Here is a 21,927-nt window from a genome sequence, read left to right as displayed (position 1 = left end):
TCTCTGAGTGTTGTCAACGATGGTGGCAGATGTTGCCTGTGGCTACATTTCGTTTCGGCATGACATATCATGCCATGTCCTTTGTTGCTCTTCTTTGATTTTTGAATGCCTTGATTAGATGTTAACATTGTGTTGTTACATAGGCCAGGTGTACTTTGTATCAGCTTGATACCAACATATTGGAAACATGCTAGCGAAACAGCACATATTGCCTAAGGCCATGAGATTCTAAGCTGTGCAAACACCAAGCAATTGAATCATATGCCATTACACCACCACATGATGATTCCTTTTGCTATTGTGATACAAAATATGGAGATACAATTAACACATTATAAATATATGCTCTTCCAGCGAGTCCCAAAATGAATATGCCTATGGCGGTCTTGTGCCTAGTTATTGATGCCCGGAAAGCGAACGGAGTAGGCAGTGCAAAGTAGTGAACGCTCAGTCCAACCTCCTTAGCAGGTATGCTACCTGGACGTCCTTGGTTAGCGGCATAATCCTGTTGCTGTACAGTCCAGCGACCAAGCTGGGTCTGATCTTGTAGACAGGTGGCAAGCCCTTGGCTTCCGCTCCTATATTCACCTCTTGCCCAAATATTTTGGCCTTGGTTTCCACCCTATGTTCAATTGCACGCTCAACCGTCTCATAGGTGAGGAGCTGCATTAGCTGATCACCGTCCTGAAATGGCCACCCCACAAATTAGTCGTTCCCACAATGGGATCAAATTGTCATGGTCTGTCAGAAACTCTGTAAGCGTCAAAAAATGTATGACAGTGTTACCCCTCTCAAAGCATAAGAGCACAGACCTGAGCTATTATTGCACGCCTGTAATCTTCGGGGGACTCTTGAAACTTGGCCTCTGCCACAAACTTCCCGTAGTGGATTCTTTTAGAGAGTGCCTGAAAAAGAACAATGGTGGAAAGACGGATGAGAAAAGTGTATACACAGAAATGCCAGGAGCCACTACATCAACCCAATCTACAAAAAATGACATCTAACAAAAAATCTTGCAAAACATGGTAATGACATGACCTATTCTTAGTGAATGAAAGTTGTGGCATATTAAAAGTGATTTACAATGATTATCTGACTGAGGTATTAATCTAGTGTAGTACCTGCAAGCAGGTCGTGTCACAAAGAGCACTCGATCCAGAATTGCCGTCACTTCCTTCTTTCACTAGTCTTGGAAGAACTTCATCAAAATACATTTTCCAAATCTCTTTGTTGATATTAATGGAATCAGCAATGGGATGCAGAACCTAGGCAAATGACAAGGACAACATAAGAATCCATCCAAAATTGTATCAACAAGAACGGTACATACTAGAGATGTGATCCTTTCAGTAGATGATTATATTCCACATTCAATATAATAGATGTTGGCTCCAAATGGATTGCCAAGAACATCAACAAGCTTGATAGAAGTTACAGAGCTCCTATTTTCCGATGAAATTGAAATGAATGCTAACAATGGAAAGCAGAAGCATAGTACAAAGACTACAAGTGAAGCATTTGACATCCAAGAAAGCTTGAAATTTGAATTACCGTTGGATACTGGATAGGCGGCAAAAGTGGCTCGGGTAGATCTTCCGGGAAGAATGGGTGCTCATCTGGGCTCTTGTATCTCCCAACCTACACACAAAATATCAGCATATGCCTTTTTTTTCTGGAATATCATGATCAGTTCCATTTCTAATTGCAAGGTGCTCCACCTTTGCATGTAGCTTCTCAGTTTCTGTAACCATGAATTCGACCAAAGAGCCCCCGAATCCATCCACATGGAAAGAATGGCTATCATATGTATCAGCATTGTAACAGTACTGTGCTCTCTCCAGAAGACCGAATATGATGCTGTCTTCTAGTCTAATCAAAGTGTTTCTGATACTGTCCAAGGTCAATATTTCACTTTGATCTACCCTCTGCTTCTCCGCCCTGGAAAAAGTATACCGGTAAGAAAAGCAATCAGTTCATTAAGGTCTAACAAAGAACTTTTTTTTTTGTGCAGAAGCACCATAGAAGGTTAATCAGGCTAATCCATCCACAGTAGTTATAAGTCAATGTCAATACCCGCAAAAAAAATGTCAATACCCTGGTCAGGGTTGCACATACGTTTGTAGCAAGTTTCAACACAGTTAGGTGAGCCTTAGCCACTAAGACATTTGGTGAAAGTAAGCAATTCACTGTTTACTGGAATTTCAGTGTGAACACTGTCCAGGGTCAATATTTCACTTTGATCTACCCTCTGCTTCTCCGCCCTGGAAAAAGTACACCGGTAAGAAAAGCAATCAGTTCCTTAAGGTCTAACAAAGAACTTTTTTTTGTGTGCAGAAGCACCATAGAAGGTTAACCAGGTTAATCCATCCACAGTAGTATAAGTCAATGTCAACACCCTGGTCAGGGTTGCACATACGTTTGTAGCAAGTTTCAACACAGTTAGGTGAGCCTTAGCCACTAAGACATTTGGTCAAAGTAAGCAATTCACCGAGATTTATTGGAGTTTCAGTGTGAAGACTGAAGACCTCAGGTTAAGGCTCAATGATATAATACTTTGGTGGAAGTAACGCAAGAGGCTGCAATAAGAATCTTGTTAATGGAAAGGCAGAGCTTCCCGTGCCGGTTGCAACTAGAAAAAAGAAGAAATATAATAATCCTTACAAGGCCACAATCCATGGCGTGGTACACGTGATAAGCTATCTCAAACAAACAAACAAAAAGGCTAGAATCAAGTTAAGAGGCTGTCAGTCAAGCAGAAGGTACAGCATAATTAAGTCCCTCTTGTTAGGAGATCTCGAGTCAAACCAGACGGCAGCTAGGGGATCAACTCAATCATCAACTTGATATCAAACAAAATCAAGCTCGAACATTTTATAGCTAAAGTCATGCATACAATTAGTACCTCGAAGTACATATGGCAAACTCTACATCACCAACCCCCGGCCAAGAAATACATCCCAATAGATGGTCGGCGCATGAACTAAACACAAACTAGGGGACAACCAGCGAACGGGGAATCGGTACAGCGAGAACAGAGGAAGCCACACATACCTGGCCACGGGGGTGACGGAGTTGTTGGTGGCGGCGAGCAGCGGCCGCCGCGGCGGCGCCTTCCTCCCGGCCGACCCGAAGGCGACGCCGCTGGGGCCCTGCGCGCCGTGCCGGGCCGCGGGCAGCGCCTCCGTCCTGGATACAGCCTTGAGCTCCATGGCTGGCCGCCCCCGCTATGACCGACCTAGAAAGTGGAATTGGGATCTCCGGATTGGGATTTCAGAATAGGAGACGTGCCGGGCTGGAAGGAGAGGAGCAGGAGGTGTTGGGGGCGGAGGTGGTAGGTAGAAGGTGACGGTAGGAAGGGGAGAGGGAGGGCGGGAGGTGAGGTGAGGAAGGGGACGGCCCCCTCCGGCGCGGTAGGTTGGGTCGGGTTGGGTTGGCACCTCGGGTTTTGGCGGAGCTGACATGGCGCGGGGTTGGTCGCCAATAGCTGCGCATCGCGCATGTTTGGTGAGGACTCTATTTTGCAGCACATGATTGGGTGGTTTTCTTTCTTTTTCACATTTGTTGGTCGTTTAGACAAAAACAAATCTTCAACGGGCGCCCCATCTCTATATTTTGCCCCCAAAAAAATTAGGGCAGCCCTATATTTTGGGCTAAGGTGATGCAAACTTTTTGGCCGGCTGTTTCAATTTTTTTCGATAAAGGGAATATATCAATATCGAAGGATACCAATTACACCTATTCTCTGCAACAACGCAATGCCCTAAAACATTACGGATGCACACAGCCAAAAAAAGAGAAAGAGAAAACTAAGAAATAAAAGTCCCGCTACAGCATCGCAGCCCTAGCAACAGTAATACAACCACCACCAAGACAACACCTGAAAATCAGACTCTTCAAAAGCGACGCCTCCAAGAAGGGAACAGTGCACCAGCGCCATCGTCGTCCGATCAAAGATCTTTGGTTTTCACCCTGAAGATAGTCTTCGCTCTCAAAACAAAGACTTCAATAAGGACATTGCCAGGCACAACCAGTTAACTGTTTAGGTCGGCTGTTTCAATATGTATGCAATTGTGTATCAACAATAACATTGTGTGCCCTATTGTGCATCATCTTGTGCGACAGTTCTCGATAAAAAAAAATTTGGTGCCCTATAAGTGCTATTTGGTTGGAAAACGATGTGTTTCCTCCGGATGTCCGTGTCTCTCGCAGCCACTACATGCAAGTCCTGCCGACGCCGGAGCTACGAAGGACCATGGTCGGCGATGCAAAGGCCTGCCGTTTGAGCTGCAAAGGGCCACCCATATGCTGCAAGGCCCTCTGGCGGAGCTACATGCAGCAGGAGGTGGTGCTGCCGGCGGAGCGGTGGTGCTCTCGGCGGCGGACGGCGGATGCTGATGCTACCATACGTGTGTTGCGGTGCTACCATGGGAGGGCGATGGTGCTACGACTAGCGGCCATAGGTGCTACCATCGGGGGTTGGCGGTGCTACCGGCGGTGGCTAGTGAGTTCTCGGCGTACCTTCGCTCGACGGCGTGGGCATGGTGGTTCTACAAGGAGATGAACCCTAAAGGCGGTGCTGCCAGCTCATGGGTGATGGTGCTGCAAGGAGGGACGGCAGAACTGCAGGCCGGAGTTGGCATGGCGTTGGTGGCTGCGGGCGGTGCTAGGTGGGGGGCAGCTGTAGGGAGACCGGGGGCGTCGTTTGTGGGTGAGAGAGATGAGGACAAAGGAAAAGGGGAGGATGACGAAGCGGTGTGGACCACGGATGTCCTCATCTCTTTTTTAAAACCATGGTAAAAAAATACACATGTCAAGTTGTCGATCCGGAGGTCGATTCTCCGAAGGATTATCAGCAGTGTCCTATTTGGTTCCCGATATGGTGCCTTCGGAAGAAACTAGCTACCCATAAGGGTAGTTGCACACCCCTTTCGCACTTGAGACATGTCTACTTGGTCAAACAACATTAACGCCTCCGCACAGTCTTAATGTAGTAAGAAGTGATTAATTAGCATGTGAGTGGGAACCTACATTGTGATCTCGTTCCTTATCCCCTTTACGCTCCATCCAAGCATGCGACCAATTCCGTCTGGGCTAGGCAGTTGGGTGAGAAGTCGAGCATGTGGGGCATTAGCGGAGAGCCCCACCCCCCGTTCGTTGTTTCTCTCTCGGCCGGGTGGAGTTGACTTTCGGTGTCCATCACTTGAGCATCCCGATCTCACGATGTACGTACTGGTGAGCTGGTTTTCCTACGCAAACAATAATGGGTTTAACCTGGATCAACAATAGGGCTATTGTAGTACTAATAGTGACAAGTATCTCCCAGTATGTATCGTCTCTTACGAGCTCTGCAGAATTGTATTCACTCTACCCCGTGGCGGAAATAGCTATTCTATAAGTTGCTAGAGTAGCGATATTTGATAATGGTTTATAACTACTATTACTAGAACTGGAAGTAAACTAATGCAGTGGTTAATACTAATTATATAAAAGGATGAATGCAATGAGAGGTTAGGTGTGGAGAAATACAGTTCATGATAATAGTGAATGTGCCAAATGGAATACGTGGGTAGAATTGTGTAATTCTTCATACAAATATGCAAGTAGTCAAGCAACCCATAATTAGTTGGACTTCATAGACAATTTTCATCCAACAACCATGATTCTACGGTTCATAGCTCAACAACCATGGCTAGCATCGTGATTAAGGTTGTGAGACCGAATGAAGGCCTTAAGCTCTATGGTTCCTCGTTATTCCTCGGGTAATACTAGCCCCCATTTGATATGAGTTGTTACTAGGAGGTCGCCGGTTTCCTAATAAACAAGTTCTTATCTATGAAGTTCTTAACATCATGTTGCTTGGATCCTTAATAATAGACAACAAGCATTACGCGCACATAGATAGTCATTCTTGCACATCATAATAATAATCACATCACAAAAAGATGTAATAGTGTAGGTACATCATGTCTCACCAATCACTTAAATCCCCCACACCTAAGGGGTTCAAGCCATGATACAACCCATCAAGGAGACCGTGATGGGGAAGGAGGAAGGAGCGATGGCGATGGAGATGGTGATGGGCGTCGGCAACGCGTAGGCCGCACCCCCGGTGGGGGCTCCTCCCAGTCTTCCTTCAATGTTGAGGTCTTCGCTATGGTGGAGATCTAGATCTGATGGAGGTGTGACGGCGGCAGGGCTTCACTATGAATGTGGTGGTGTGTGGCTTCTCCCTTGGCTCCTCCCCTCCTTACATAGGCCTAGGAGGGCCCCTTGGACCTCCCAATACAGTCCATATGACTTGGGGGAATCCTAGGATTGGCCGAAACAGCGAAGAAACGCCCCCAAACTGGGTTTTCCCGTTGCCTCCAGTAGGTGCTACGGGCGGACCGTGCCCGTATGTATGTTCGGTATCTTCTCGGGCGTTCGTAGTAAAAATGGGTGTCATTTCCTCATACGGACTCCGATTTCGGTGTTCTTCAGCTCGTTGAACTCGTATGGACGAGGACTAAAAAACCATTGTCCTGGATTTGTATTTTTTGATTATGGAGAAATCCACTTTTTCACTCTCCAAATGGCTAAGTCTGGTGGCTGCACCTCCTCCATATTGCACCTTCTTTGTTTCCATTTCCTTGCTTTATCCATAATTGCACTTTGCACTACAAACATATAAAGAAAAGGGAAAATAATAAAATCCTAATAAAACTAATAGGTGTGCAACACTAATTGAAAATGAAGAAAACTTGTAACATGCATAAATAAGCATAGTTAGAACTGGAGAGAGCATGATATGAGTGGCGAGTGATACGTCTCAAACGTATCTATAATTTTTGTTGCTCCATGCTTGTTTTACACCAATTCATATATGTTTTGTTTACACTTCGTTGCACTTTTACATGATTTCCGTCACTAACCTATTAACAAGCTGGCATAGTGCCAGTTCCCTATTTTCTGCTGTTTTTGTATTTTAGAAAAGTTGTACAAAAAATATTCTCGGAATTCGACGAAACAAAAGCCAAAGTTAATATTTTACCGAAACGAAGATGAAGTCCAGAGGGGGGGTCGAAGAGGTGCCACGGGGCGGCCAGACCCACCCTTGGCACAACCTAGCCTTGGCCCGTGCCGAGGGGGGTGTGGGCCCCTCAGGCACTACATCGACCTAATTCCTTCGCCTATATATTCATCTTCTCGGGAAAACCCTGGATACCCGAGCCTCCATCCATGAAAAGTTTCGTCGCGACCGCCATCGCAGAACCCATCTCGGGGGGTTCTGAAGCTCTTCCCGGCACCCTGCCAGATGGGGAAATCATCGCCGGAGGCATCTACATCGCCATGCCCGCCTCCAAAGTGATGCGTGAGTAGTTCATCCCTGGACTATGGGTCCATAGCAATAGCTAGATGGTTGTCTTCTCCACTTTGTGCTTCATGTATAGATCTTGTGAGCTGCCCTACATGATCAAGATCATCTTTATGTAATCCTATATGTTGCGTTTGCTAGGATCCGATGAATATTATATATTATGTTGAGATTGATTATATTCATGTCATATGTTATTTGTGATCTTGCATCTCTCCATTGCTAGTAGAAACTCTGGTCAAGTGGACACTTGTGACTCCAAGAGGGGGTATTTATGCTCGATAGTAGGTTCATGCCTCTAGTTTTCTAGGAGAGTGACATTTAACTTCTAAGAGTGTAGATGTGTTGTTGCTACTAGGGAGAAAACAACAATGTTTTATCCGAGGGTAATTCTATTATTTACTTTACACACATTGCTTAATGCGATAGTCTGTTGCTTTCAACTTAATATTGAAAGTGGTTCGGACGATAACCTGAATGTGCATTATTAGTCATAGACGCAGTTGGATTACGGTCTATGTATTATGTCGTAATGCCCATATCAAATCTCATAGTAATCATCTTGTCATGTATTGGTCGATACTCTGTCAATTGCCCAGCTGTAATTTATTCACCCAGCATGCTATTTATCTTTATGGAGAGACACCTCTAGTGAACTGTGGATCCCGGTCCTATTTCCTTTACAAATAAATTCTACTGCAATTGTTCTATTTACTTTCTGCAAACATCTCTTTCCACTCGATATGTCTAATCCTTTGTGTTCAGCAAACAGGTGAGATTGACAACCTCACTGCAAGTTGGGGCAAATTACTTTGGTTGTGTTGTGTGCAGGTTCCATGTTGTTGCTAACGCCGGTAGTGCGCCCTGCCGCTAGTAAGCCAGCAACACCTTCAGAAGTCAAGCCTTTCTCGTACTGGTCGATTAAGCCCTGGTTTTGTACTGAGGGAAAACTTGCTGTAGTGCTCATCACACCTTCCTCTTGGGATTTCCCAACCGCTTACACAACAACTGCCATCACCGGAGCACCATCAAGATTTTCTAGCGCCGTTGCCAGGGAGAAAGAGGATTTCTGCAAGGGGAGTCTCTCATCTCCAATCTCTTTACTTTGTTACAGTTTGCTTAATTTACTTTTTTTTGTTTGCTTTATTATATCAAAAACACACAAAAAATAGTTTAATTTTATAGTTGTCTTTATATCAAAAACACACAAAAAATTTTGTTTCTATTATAGTTGTTATTTCTGTTGCTTAGTTTTAATTCTGCTAAAATGGGTTCCGCTGAAAATAGTAAGTTGTGTGACTTTACTAGAACCAACAATAATGATTTTATTTGTGCACCTATTGCTCCACCTGCTCCCGAAGCAGCCTTCTATGAAATTAAACCAACTTTATTAAATCTTGTCATGAAAGAGCAATTTTTTGGTGTTAGTACTGAAGATGCCGCTTCTCACCTTAATAATTTTGTTGAACTTTGTGAGATGAAAAAATATAGGGATATAGATGGTGACATTATAAAACTAAAATTGTTTCCTTTCTCTTTGAGATGTAGAGATAAAGATTGGTTGCTATCTTTGCCTAGAAATAGTATTGATTCTTGGGTTAAATGCAAAGATGCTTTTATTGAAAAATATTATCCTCCTGCTAAGATTATATCTTTGAGAAGCGACATAATTAAATTTAGACAATTTGATAATGAACATGTTGCTCAAGCTTGGGAAAGAATGAAATCTTTGGTAAAGAATTGTCCCACTCATGGACTGACTACTTGGATGATCGTCCAAACTTTTTATGCAGGACTAAATTTTTCTTCAAGAAATCTCCTGAATTCAGCTGCTACAGGTACCTTTATGTCCATTACTTTGGGGGCTTCAACAAAACTACTTGATGATATGTTGATAAATTATTTTGAATGGCACACCGAGAGAACTCCACAAGGTAAGAAGGTAAATTATGTCGAAGAATCCACCTCCGTGAGTGATAAGATTGATACTATTATGTCTATGCTTGTTAATGGTAAAGCACATGTTGATTAAAATAATATTCCGTTAGCTTCTTTGGTTGCTCAAGAAGAGCATGTTTATGTGAACTTCATTAAAAACAACAATTTCAACAACAATGCTTATAGGAATAATTTTGGTAGCAACAATTATAGGCCATATCCTTCTAATAATGGTAATGTTTATGGCAAATCTTATGGTAATTCCTACAGCAATAATAATAGTGCACCCTCTGATCTTGAAGTCATACTAAAGGAATTTATTAGTAAACAAACTGCTTTCAATAAAACTGTTGAGGAAAAGCTTGGCAAAATTGATATTCTTGCTTATAAAGTTGATAGCCTTGCTCATGATGTTGATTTTCTTAAATTAAAAGTGTTTCCTCATGATGTTAAAGAAAGTGAAACCTTGAATGTCATTCAAGTTAGAATTGATGAAAATGTTAGGATGTTGGCGGAATTGCATGCTAGGTGGGAAAGAGAAGATGAAATTGCTAGAAATAATAATTTGACTAAAATTTGTACCATCACCACCACCAGTAGTAATGAAGTTTCAAATGCTAGCCACTCTCCTACTATTAATGGTAAAATAAATGGTGTAGGAAAAGTCCCCGCTCCTTCTGCAAAATTGCCTAGAACAACTGAAACGGCTCCTGATAAGTGTGCTGAAATTTTTCGGAGTACGAGAGACAAGAGTCCTTTTACCTTTGATAAAAATGACTTGGATTTTGATGATTGCAATATCTTTGAAGTAATTAAGTTCTTACAAAATCTTGCTAGAAGTCCTAATGCTAGTGCTATAAATATGGCTTTTACAAAGCACATTACATATGCTCTTATGCAAATTAGAGAGGATGAATTAAAACACGAAACCTCTATTCCTAAAAAGTTAGAAGATGGCTGGGAGCCCATCATTAAGATGAAAATAGATGGTTTTGATTGCAAGGCTTTATGTGATCTTGGTGCAAGCATTTCTGTTATGGCTAGAAAAATCTATGATATGCTCGAATTGCCACCATTGGAAAAAAATTATTTGGATGTTCATCTTATTGATATTGCTGCAAAGAAACCTTTGGGGAAAGATGATAATGTTATTATTATGGTTAACAATAACCTGGTCCCCATTGATTTTGTTGTGTTGGATATTTAATGCAATTTTTCTTGTACAATTATTTTTAGGAAGACCGTTTCTTAGAATAGTTGGTGCTGCTATTGATATGAGAGATGGGATTATTAAATATCAATTCCCACTGAAGAAAGGTATGGAACACTTCCCTAGAAAGAGAAAGAAGTCATCTTACGAATTTATTATTAGAACAAATTATGATGTTGATGCTTCTTCACTTGATAATACTTGATGCTCACGCACTTTTACTGCGCCTAGCTGAAAGGCGTTAAAGAAAAACGCTTATGGAAGACAACCCATGTTTTATTTACATTAGTTTTTTGTTGAGTCTTGGAAGTTATTACCTCTGTAATAACCTCTCCTTATCATTTTTTATCTTGTTTTTGTTCCAAAAATAGCATCTAATAGGAATAAAGTAAGATTTGGGGAAGTTGCTGTCCTGAAAACTGATTCTGTGTTGTTACTATAAAAATTCGTAAAAATAGCCATGGCGAAATTTTGCGCTGTCATTTTTTATGCATATGCCCCAGGTTATTATCTAAATTTCGTTAGCTGACCACTTTTCGAGATAAGCAAAATAGGATTTTCAAAAAAAAATCGATCTTTACATGTTGTTCTGTGTTGATAGATTTCTGCACTATTTGCATTTGCCTCTTAAATCTCTTTCTTTTTGAGTTCTTTTGATGAAAGATATTTTTGAAAGGTTGCTACAGTAGATAATTCTTTAATATATGATTGATATATGTCAGTACTGGACCCAAGTGGATTTGTTTATTTTGATTGTACTAATGCTGCTAATGAAGAATTGTGTGAAGTTTTGTGTGAAGGAAGTTTTCAAGTGTAGGGAGAGAAGAATGATGTGATGAGATGAAGAATGGACAAAAGCTCAAGCTTGAGGATGCCCCTGCACCCCAATACATATTCAAGAGGTACACGAGTCAAAGCTTGGGGATGCCCAAGGCATCCCCTCTTCATCAACAAAGTAACAGGTCATCTCTCTATGCGCAATATTTTAATTGCTTCATACGTTATGTGTTGTTCTTGGAGCGTTCTTATTTTTGTTTTTTTAGTTTTTTTTATGTAGCATATGTTGGATCCCGGCACATGTGTTTTGGAGAAAGACCCGCTCCTTTTTAATTGCATAGAACGCTCTAGTTTTCGTTGTTATTGTTCTGTGAGTGTTCTAATTTTCGGGTACTGCGTTTAGCTCTTGTTCTTTCACTTGAATTTTGTTTAGAGCTCGTTAGTGTTCTTTATTTGTGTATTATTATCTCTCTGGTCCATAATGTATTTCATCTCTGAGAGTTATTTCAAATAAGTTGATTGGTGTTGGATACGAGTAAAATATTTCATGACTATAGTGATGCAAAAGGAAGCTTGTCTAGACTGTGGCATAGACTTTGTCATGTCATGTTGGATGTTATTCTTGTCATATGCTTAGTATTATTGTTATAGCATCACTTGTTTCAAATATCTGAGAGTACATGTTGTTTCATCGAAAGAATCATGTGTTGTTTCTATCATAAAAGCATAATATTGTGGTATTCTCCTTTGATGCTTTATTGGGTTGACTTGGCGCATGCTTACACCATGTTATGACTATAACCAGTCAAGTGAATCCTCTATGATCATTTAGTTTTTGACTTGTATATTACTTTATGGTTTTATTTATAATGTTTTGTCGCTACACATGATTATGTCCGTTATTGCTCTCTTAGTTGGTCGCTCTCAGTCTTTTGCTAGCCTTCACCTGTGCTGAGTATGATCTCTACTCGTGCATCAAACAACCATAAAACAAAGTTTGCCAATTGTGTCCACCATATCTACCTAGTAGCATTATTGCTATTCCAAGTAATTCATCAAGTTTTTATTTATCTTCTAAATTAAATTTTGGCATGAGAAAATTAGTCAGAAAGCTCTCACGAACTTGATGGCACATTTACTTTCTTGTACTTAGTAAATTTGATCGTTGTGTCTATCTTATGAAGTTTATATGTTTGGAAATTGTGAATTGGGAGTTAGTAGAACCATGCTTTCATGGGGAAAACTTTCGACACTACACTTATATTTAGTTGATGGCATGTTCTTTTGTTTATGGATGCCTAGCGGTGCGAAATAAAATGGAAACTTGTAAGTCCATGAAGTTTGTATATGAGTTAGAGAAACATCTGGGCCGCTAATCTAAGCATGCATCATTCATGGTGGAAATTTACAGCTAAGCCATAGTGAGCATTCTATGAAGCATTTGCAATAAAAATCTATACCCATAGTAAATAAAAAATTGCTGAGATGCTCACTATCTGTTTGTCTTGTCATTTTGGCATGGGATTGCTCCACAAGAGTACCTCCATATCATCGGGCAAGAGGTACCCCGTTGGCGGTTCTCAATGATACATGTATACTTACAATAACAAGAACTTATTTGGGACCTAAGTTGAGTAGATGAGGTTTAGGTACTCGCATTCAAGGGGCATGAGATTTTCAACTTGTGATTTGCAAGCATATAGCTCATATTTGACTCACATTAATTTTAACCATTCAAGATTCTTATGATAGGGGCAATGAGAGCTCAAAACTAATAAGTACCATACTTTTTTGGAAGGTTTATAAAACTTGTTTATCTTGCTTACTCTGCAAAGAGTCTCTCTTTTACTATTACGTTGAGTCTCCATCTTCTACTTTATGCACCGATTAAGAGAGCATAGTTGTCATTCTTAGTGAAATATGCATAGTCCCAAAATTATTATTGATTGATTCATGATTGTGCTATTGTTTGCTCTCAAATTACTTGTATCTAGTCACCCTCTGAACTTTGAAGGTGTCCTAGCATTTATGTTTTGCTATTCCATAAAGGATATGTTGAGTACCACTTTGTTATGTTTTATCTATGCTCATAAACAGACAGTTGCTTTCAATGCACTATTATTCATGATCCTTTGTTTGAGGTACTCTTCATGTTATAACATAGTTGCTAAGTTCTATTGAATTATATCTATCATGCCTATATTAGAGTACTTAGGTCCCAGCTTACAATGCTTTACATACTTGATCAAGATTGTGTTGGCTTCATGTCTCCTCAAAATTTTACCGAAACGAAGACGAAGTCCAGAGGTGGGGTCGAAGAGGTGCCACAGGGCGGCCAGACCCACCCTTGGTGCGGCCTGGCCTTTGCCCGCGCCGAGGGGGATAGGCCCCCAGGCACTCCACCGACCTAATTCCTCTGCCTATTTATACATCTTCTCGAGAAAACCATTGATACCTGAGCCTCCATCCACGAAAAGTTCTGTTGCGGCCGCCATCGCATAACCCACCTCGGGGGGTTCTGGAGCTCTTCCCGGCACCCTCCGGGAGGGAGAAATCATCACCGGAGGCATCTACATCGCCATGCCCGCCACCGAAGTGATTCATGAGTAGTTCATCTCTGGATTATTGGTCCATAGCAGTAGCTAGATGGTTGTCTTCTCCACTTTGTGCTTCATGTATAGATCTTGTGAGCTTCCCTACATGATCAAGATCATCTTTATGTAATCCTATATGCTGCGTTTGCTGAGATTCGATGAATATTGTATATTATGTTGAGATTGATTATATTCATGTCATATGTTATTTGTGATCTTGCATGCTCTCCGTTTCTAGTAGAAACTCTGGCCAAGTGTACACTTACTCCAAGAGGGGGTATTTATGTTCGATAGTAGGTTCACGCCTCTAGTTTTCTGGGAGTGAAATTTAACTTCTAAGATTGTAGATGTGTTGTTGCTACTAGGGAGAAAACGACAATGTTTTATCCGAGGATAATTCTATTGTTTACTTTACACACATTGCTTAATGCGATAGTCTGTTGCTTGCAAATTAATAGTGAAAGGGGTTCGGATGATAACCTGAAGGCGGATTATTAGTCATAGACGCAGTTGTATTACAGTCTATGTATTATGTTGTAATGCCCATATCAAATCTCATAGTAATCATCTTGTCATGTATTGGTCGATGTTCTGTCAATTGCCCAGCTGTAATTTGTTCACCCAGCATGATATTTATCTTTATGGAGAGACACCTCTAGTGAACTGTGGACCCCGGTCCTATTTTCTTTACTGATAAATTCTACTGCAATCCTGTTCTGTTTACTTTCTGCAAACATCTTTTCCACTCGATACGTCTAATCCTTTGTGTTCACCAAACCAGTGAGATTGACATCTCACTGCAAGTTGGGGCAAAGTACTTTGGTTGTGTTGTGTGCAGGTTCCATGTTGTTGCTGACACCGGTAGTGCGCCCTGCCACTAGTCAGCCAGCAACACCTTCAGAAATCACACATTTCTCCTACTGGTTGATTAAACCTTGGTTTCGTACTGAGTGAAAACTTGTTGTTCTGCTCATCACACCTCCTCTTGGGGTTTCCCAACCGCTTCCACAACAACTGCCAACAAGATTGTCTGGCGCCATCACCGGAGCACCATCAGCGAGTAGCACATTGTATATGCCTAAAATATGTTGTAAACAGTGGCAGAGCCAGCTGGTGTTAGGGTGGGGCCCCCACCCTAGCATTTGATCATAGCACATTTTTGAGTGAGAAAAAGAGAAGTTTAAAAATAGTTGATATCTATATGAGATTATCTTGGTTGCCCCACCCTAACAAACATTTCTAGACCCGCCACAGGTTTTAAAATGCACTCATCAACATCCTCAAGCTTAGACCTTGCTCGCCCTCAAACAAGAAAGTCGATAATAATTGCATGGTACCATCTAGCTTATTATTTTAGGATCAATGCTTCGTATCCTTATTTTTGCTGCAAGCTCAAAGTAAGATAGAATGTAATCATACACGGCAACATAAGCTCAGTCATGTGATTTCCAAACCACTTAGAGATTAATCAAAACTTTTATGGCCTTGTAAAAAGTAAATCTAGCTTGCAAGAAAACTTGTGATCCTCCTATATTGCATTTTTTATTATATTTTGTATTCTTATTTTTGTGAGGTAAAAATGTAAGCAAGAGTGAGAAACTATGTTAAAAGAAGCATAGAATTAGATAACACATATCAATAATTCAAGGCTTATAAAAAACTTCTTTTCTATTTTTTGTCTTCCTAAAACTTTCAGTTCTTAAGTAATGAGATGATGCCAAAAATTTAGTGAGTTTAATCACACTGTGTAGGCTTGGAAGGGCACTCGTGACTGCCACCATGTTTCTTTGGCTTCAATAATGATTTCTCGTAGCTATTAGAGGAGTGCTCCAACTTTTGCTTGCAACGCATGCCCATGATGTAAGGATATTTTACCCTTAACCATTATTTCGTCTAACAATGACACCGGAGCTATTGTGTGGATTAATGGTTTCTCTAAGTGTATACACTGGTTTAGTCTGCATGTGTGATTGGAAGGTGGTGTGAGGCCCCCCATTTGATGCCCACATGAAGCGACGGTGTTTTGGCTCTTTTCTCTATTACTTTATTCTTGAGTCAATATGAAACACCACACTATTAAGAGGGGTGATCTCAATGAGCTTATTGTGGATGTTGCCTCAACTATACATACACATCCTACCACCATATTATTCCATCACACTTTTTGGGGATGTTTAGTTTTTGAGAGATCGCCGTTTGAAAAGAATCTGGCAAGTTCTGGCGCAGGTTCCAGCGGCACCGGCTCTACGGCTGGAAATATTCCGGTCTGGCGGAAATGTTCCAGTTTCATCGGAACGCAGTACTGTAAACGTTTTCGGCTAATCCGTAAACGTTCCAGCGGGCCGGTCCGGAACCGGCGCACGACCCGGCATGATCGGAACCTTTCGGTCCAGGCAGCCGTTCCGGCTGGAGTTTCGACTGGCCGGTTTACTCGCCGGTCCGTTCCGGCAGGGAAGCCGGCTGTGCCGGTTTGCTGCTGGTTTGACTCGCAAGACTTTTTCCAAACGATTTTTTCCTCCTTGAACTATTTATACCCCTTCTTCAAGCTTGAGAGGGTTAGGTCATCCATTCATTTCACATACTTGTGCTCTCTCTCTCTCTTACACACCATTGTTGAAACACCAAAAAGATTTGATCTCTCTTTCCACCCACCCAAAGCCAAATCCCTTTGGTAGAAAGAAAGAGGAGATCCCGATCTACGTTTCCACCAAGCCAAATCTCATTCCCCTTGAGTTCATCGAGCAAGCTTGTTACTCTTGGGTTTGTGGAAACCCTAAGCGGCTAGGGTCGCTCGGAAGCATCCGGGTTGTGGATTTGCTCCAAGAAGAAGTTTGTGAGGGTTTGGAGACTACCTTTAAAGTCTACCACAAGTGAGCGAGCTATTATTTCGTGGGATAGGCTCCGAAGAAGAAGGTGAGCCATTGTGGCATTTGGGAAATCCTTCGTGGGATCCCACACCTCTCCAAACGTGACGCACCTTCCTCTCAAGGAAGGGAACACGGGAATACATCTTCGTCTCTATGTGCCTCGGTTATTTCTAACCGATCCCTTTACTTGTGTGATAGCCTTCGTGCTTGAAGTATCTTGTTTCATCGTATAGATTGTCTCACCTTGTTTGCATTAGGCTCACTTTCTATTCCGCAAAGCCTAAACTTCTAAAAGAAATCAAAGAAAATTTGTAGAACCTATTCACCCCCCTCTAGGTTACCATCTCTATCCTTTCACATGAGAATGCCAATACTCTTACCCATTATAGCATTTATGCTACAAAATGTTTAATCAACTCATAGCCGAAATTAAGGAGTTTCCTCCATTAAGATGGGGTAATAGTTCGTAGGCCAACGAAATTGTTAGCATCCCATGGAGTGCGACGGTGTTGCAGACATGCATAAAGTTGTATCATACTTTAATCAACAAGTCAAATTTTGGCATGCATCTCAATTACCGCTAAACATTGGTTTTTTCAAACAAATCTTTTAAAGAGTGCAATCAAGTCTATCATTATATCTATGGGGTTGAGTATGTCCAAGGCAAAACTCTTAGAACAATTAAACATCACCCGAGCTATTGGAAGCTTTCTCAGTATTATTATATATTTTATTTATTTATTTCAAGTGTAAAAATCATGGCAATGTTTTCTAGAGGATCACAAAACTTATCACAATCTCGATAAAGATTTAAACAAAGTGCATCAAAGCTCTAACTCAACTCTTGTGGGTTCTAACATGAGAAAGTATATCTCTCATATAAATATGAATCAACACTTACTTAAGCAATCATTCAAAAACATTGAGATAAATGGTTGCACAAAAACGTTATCGGGTAAGAACATTGCACAAGACTCTACACATGAAAAAGTAACTTTCCCAAGCTTAGAATTTTGCATGAACCAGCTTGAGAAGATCACGAAAATAAAATTATCAAAAGAGTGTGTGAGAAGTGATTACCTCCCTAAGCTTAAGTTAAAGCAAGGGATGACACACTATACCTTTGAGGTATACATAACCTCTCCTTCAATGGACATGAACGTTTACTTCAATAAATATCCCTTGATATGGTCCGGTGGTTGCTGACAAGGTATCGACTTGTCAATGCCTACAGATTGTAGACTAGGGTTTTCGTAGGAAGTAGAGGGCAAGTAGATCTCGAAGGTTCAGCCGGAAAAGTACTCGACTGCTAGAAAATTAGGGTTGTGTTGACAATGAAATCGACCCCCTCTTTCTCCCTCGACTCCCCCTTATATAGGAGGTGGAGCCGAGGGTTTCGTGATGTACAAGTTACAAAGTCCGGGAGACTCTTTGAGTTCGCCCCGTAATAGTTACAAGTCAAGTATTCCTAATACAACTCTATCTTTCCAAAGTATCTCTTAATTGGGCTTCAGGGCTTCATAAACTTCAGGTCGTGGGCCTTCAGTTAAACCACGGGTACCATCTTAGGCAGGCCCATTGGGGATGCCTATGTCAGTAGCCCCCGAGATTTTGCTTGAACCGAAGAATCAGGGAAAATCTCCATCATTACAATTAACATCTGACCTCGTCGAATTACCAAATTACTTTTATAAATCAAACATATATTGTATAGGGATATCAGTAATTGGGGCTGGTTCATCTGACGGATCAGGTGCCAGTTAACTGCTCTCGTGGCAATCCCGCAAAAACTTACTTCAAGATCAAGTCCCTGAACATGATCTCGGCATACTGGTGTAGTTTCGACATGTGCCGCTTAAGGTCTTACCATATGCCGAACTCGAGTTGCGTTTTATCGGGTACCTAACGCGTCCGTTAGGATTTTTCTTCGCATCTGTTGATACGGAAAAAGGTAGCAGAGCGCAGTCGGGTGCGATGCCACGACGCGCATGATGGATCCTGGGGTCTTACCTTCGCAAAGTATTGCGGCATTCAGAGATTAAATCGCGACTGAGGCGCTCTGAGAATATATTGTCGAGTGACTTTTTCGGCTGCTGGAATAGCACATTTGTTCGAGTCATATGATGACATATATTTTTTATATTGTCTTCCCGATGGGAGTATATGAAGAGTTATATCATAACTCAAAATATGCTCTTCATGAATTTCTTAATTTCATCGGGTACGCGACGAGCGTTCCCGATGGGAGTAGCCCCCGAGGCTACAGCCAAGTGCTTTGTACTTGGTTGTAGGCTCACCTTTTTAGTAGCTCTGTCGCTATATTGTCAATCTTTTTTTTCCAGTAATGTCATCTTTATCGGGTGCGCGACCAGCGCTCCCGATGGGAGTAGCCCCCGAGGCTACAGTCGAGTATTTATACTTGGCTGTAGGCTCAATATTTTTTCTTTTTGAATCATCTCTCAATCAAACTCCTTGCAAAAGTAGCCCCCGAGCATTTGAACAAAAACTTGTATTTGATCAAAAGCTCCCGAAATTCCCAATAATACTTCTGCTGTCGCCAAACCTCCAAGCATTGCAGCCGAACTTTTTCTTTTATTATGACATCAGCACTGACGATAGCCACGATCACTTTATTGGGAAGGCGCGGAAGATGTCGTGTCGCTGACATGTGGGCCCATAACTCTGCAGTTGTTGGCACGTTCCGCAAGTGGGGGACACACGTCCTCCACTTTTTCTGGCACGCGCACTGTAGCACCTGTCTAGTTCCCTCGCAGTAAAAATACGTTTTTACCCCTGGAAACACGTGTAGGTTATCTAACCAATTCGCCCACCATCCAACGGCGTGGCGTTTCACTGGCGTGGCATAAATAGTCTTCTTCTTCCTCAGAAATCCCCTTCGCTGCGCCGCGCTCATATCCTCTCTCTGTCAAAAAACTTCCATTGCAACCAAACAAGCTCCTGCGCTCGTCCTCATCCTCAATCCCTCCAGCGCCATCGTTGATGCCACCGCGGGCGAGGCTCACAAGGCACACCACCCCCGGAGCAAGCATGGCGACACAAGATCTGGAGGTTTCCGAGTGGGAGAGATCCAAGATCTCAAACCAGGATGCGAACCTGATGAAGAAGCTTGGCTTGATGAAGGAGGGAACGCTGATCTTCCCCAGTGAAGAAAGCTTCCCGACGCCCCCCCCATCCAACATCGGGTAACCTTCATTGACCACCTTATCCGCGGTCTCTCCGCTCCTATCCATGAATTTCTTCGTGGATTGCTCTTTGTCTATGGGCTGCAGCTGCACCAGCTGACTCCCAATTCTATCCTCCATATTTCTATTTTCATCACGCTCTGCGAGTGCTTTCTCGGGACCCAACCGAATTGGGCCCTGTGCAAACGCATTTTCTGCATTCGCCGCAACAGCTCCCACAACATCGCCTACAATATAGGTGGTGTTGTTATCTGTGTCCGTCCTGACGTCGATTATTTCGACGTCAAATCCCCGACTCCGTCCAAGGGTGGCGCAGGAGATGGCTATACGTCCGCGAGGAATGCTCTGACTCGCAGGAATACAACATCGCCCCTTTCGATGGTAGCGCAAATTTTTTTCGGCGCCGATCCTGGGATGCAGAAGCCACCGAAGAAGAGAAAACGGCGACAGATGCGCTGATGAAGCGCATCCATGAGCTGCCAAATACCCGAGGCAAAGAATTATCGGGTATTCAGATTACTGCGCATTTCCTTAGGATTAGAGTGCAGCCTCTACAGGCTCGCAAAAACCCTTTGTGGCTGTATGCTGGCGAGAAAGACGTCGACCGCTTATACGTCTCCGACGTATCGATAATTTCTTATGTTCCATGCCACATTATTGATGATATCTACATGTTTTATACACATTATATTTCATATTTATGCGTTTTCCGGAACTAACCTATTGACGAGATGCCGAAGTGCCAGTTCCTGTTTTCTGCTGTTTTTGGTTTCAGAAATCCTAGTAAGGAAATATTCTCGGAATTGGACGAAATCAACGCCCAGAGTCTTATAATTGGACGAAGCTTCCCGAACACCCGAGAGCCGCAAGAGGGAAGCCCTAGGGGCCCCACACGCCACCCTGGCGCGGCCAGAGGGGGGGCCGCGCCCCCCTAGTGTGTGGGCCCACCAGGCCCCCTCCGAGGCTGCCCTTCCGCCTACTTAAGGTCTCCGTCGCGAAAACCCTATCACGTTCGACGAAACCAGAGAAAACCTTCCGGAGCCGCCGCCATCGCGAAGCCAAGATCTAGGGGACAGGAGTCTCTGTTCCGGCACACCGCCGGGACGGGGAAGTGCCCCGGAAGGCTCCTCCATCGACACCACCGCCATCTTCATCAACGCTGCTGTCTCCCATGAGGAGGGAGTAGTTCTCCATCGAGGCTCGGGGCTGTACCGGTAGCTATGTGGTTCATCTCTCTCCTATGTGCTTCAATACAATAATCTCATGAGCTGCCTTACATGATTGAGATTCATATGATGATGCTTGTAATCTAGATGTCATTATGCTAGTCAAGTGGGTTTTACTTATGTGATCTCCGGAGACTCCTTGTCCCACGTGTGTAAAGGTGACGGTGTGTGCACCGTGTGGGTCTCTTAGGCTATATTTCACAGAATACTTATTCACTGTTATGAATGGCATAGTGAAGTGCTTATTTATATCCCTTTATGATTGCAATGTGTTTTGTATCACAATTTATCCGTGTGCTACTCTAGTGATGTTATTAAAGTAGTTTATTCCTCCTGCACGGTGTAATGGTGACAGTGTGTGCATCGTGTAGTACTTGGCGTAGGCTATGATTGTGATCTCTTGTAGATTATGAAGTTAACTATTGATATGATGGTATTGATGTGATCTATTCCTCCTTTCGTAGTGTGAAGGTGACAGTGTGCATGCTATGTTAGTACTTGGTTTGGTTATGTTGATCTGTTATGCACTCTAAGGTTATTTAAATATGAAAATTGAATATTGTGGAGCTTGTTAACTCCGGCATTGAGGGTTCGTGTAATCCTACACAGTTAGTGGTGTTCATCATCCAACAAGAGAGTGTAGAGTCTAGCATCTATCTATTTATTCTGTTATGTGATCAATGTTGAGAGTGTCTGATGTCTACGGGAGCTTCTAGTCTTGTAGACAGTGTTGGGCCTCCAAGAGCAGAGGTTTGTAG

At 42.5% G+C, this 21,927-nt stretch overlaps 1 protein-coding gene across 1 annotated transcript; it reads right to left on the bottom strand.

Annotated features, from left to right (window-relative positions):
* Positions 1–234: 234 nt before the first annotated feature.
* Positions 235–3,209, bottom strand: LOC124663164 (chorismate mutase 1, chloroplastic-like). Its single transcript, XM_047200893.1, has 6 exons — positions 3,052–3,209; positions 1,719–1,938; positions 1,552–1,638; positions 1,122–1,265; positions 813–905; positions 235–684 (listed from the first exon to the last, which is right to left on the bottom strand). Exons 1-6 carry the CDS (start codon positions 3,207–3,209, stop codon positions 448–450), a joined length of 939 nt encoding a protein of 312 aa, XP_047056849.1. The 3' UTR covers positions 235–447.
* Between the last annotated feature and the right edge of the window lie 18,718 nt (positions 3,210–21,927).

The sequence above is a fragment of the Lolium rigidum genome, chromosome 6 (assembly GCF_022539505.1).
Source record: "Lolium rigidum isolate FL_2022 chromosome 6, APGP_CSIRO_Lrig_0.1, whole genome shotgun sequence".
In the NCBI taxonomy this organism is placed as follows: Eukaryota; Viridiplantae; Streptophyta; class Magnoliopsida; order Poales; family Poaceae; genus Lolium; species Lolium rigidum.
The sequence above is the reverse complement of the archived record's forward strand: the minus strand, read 5'-3'. Positions and strand labels throughout refer to the sequence as shown.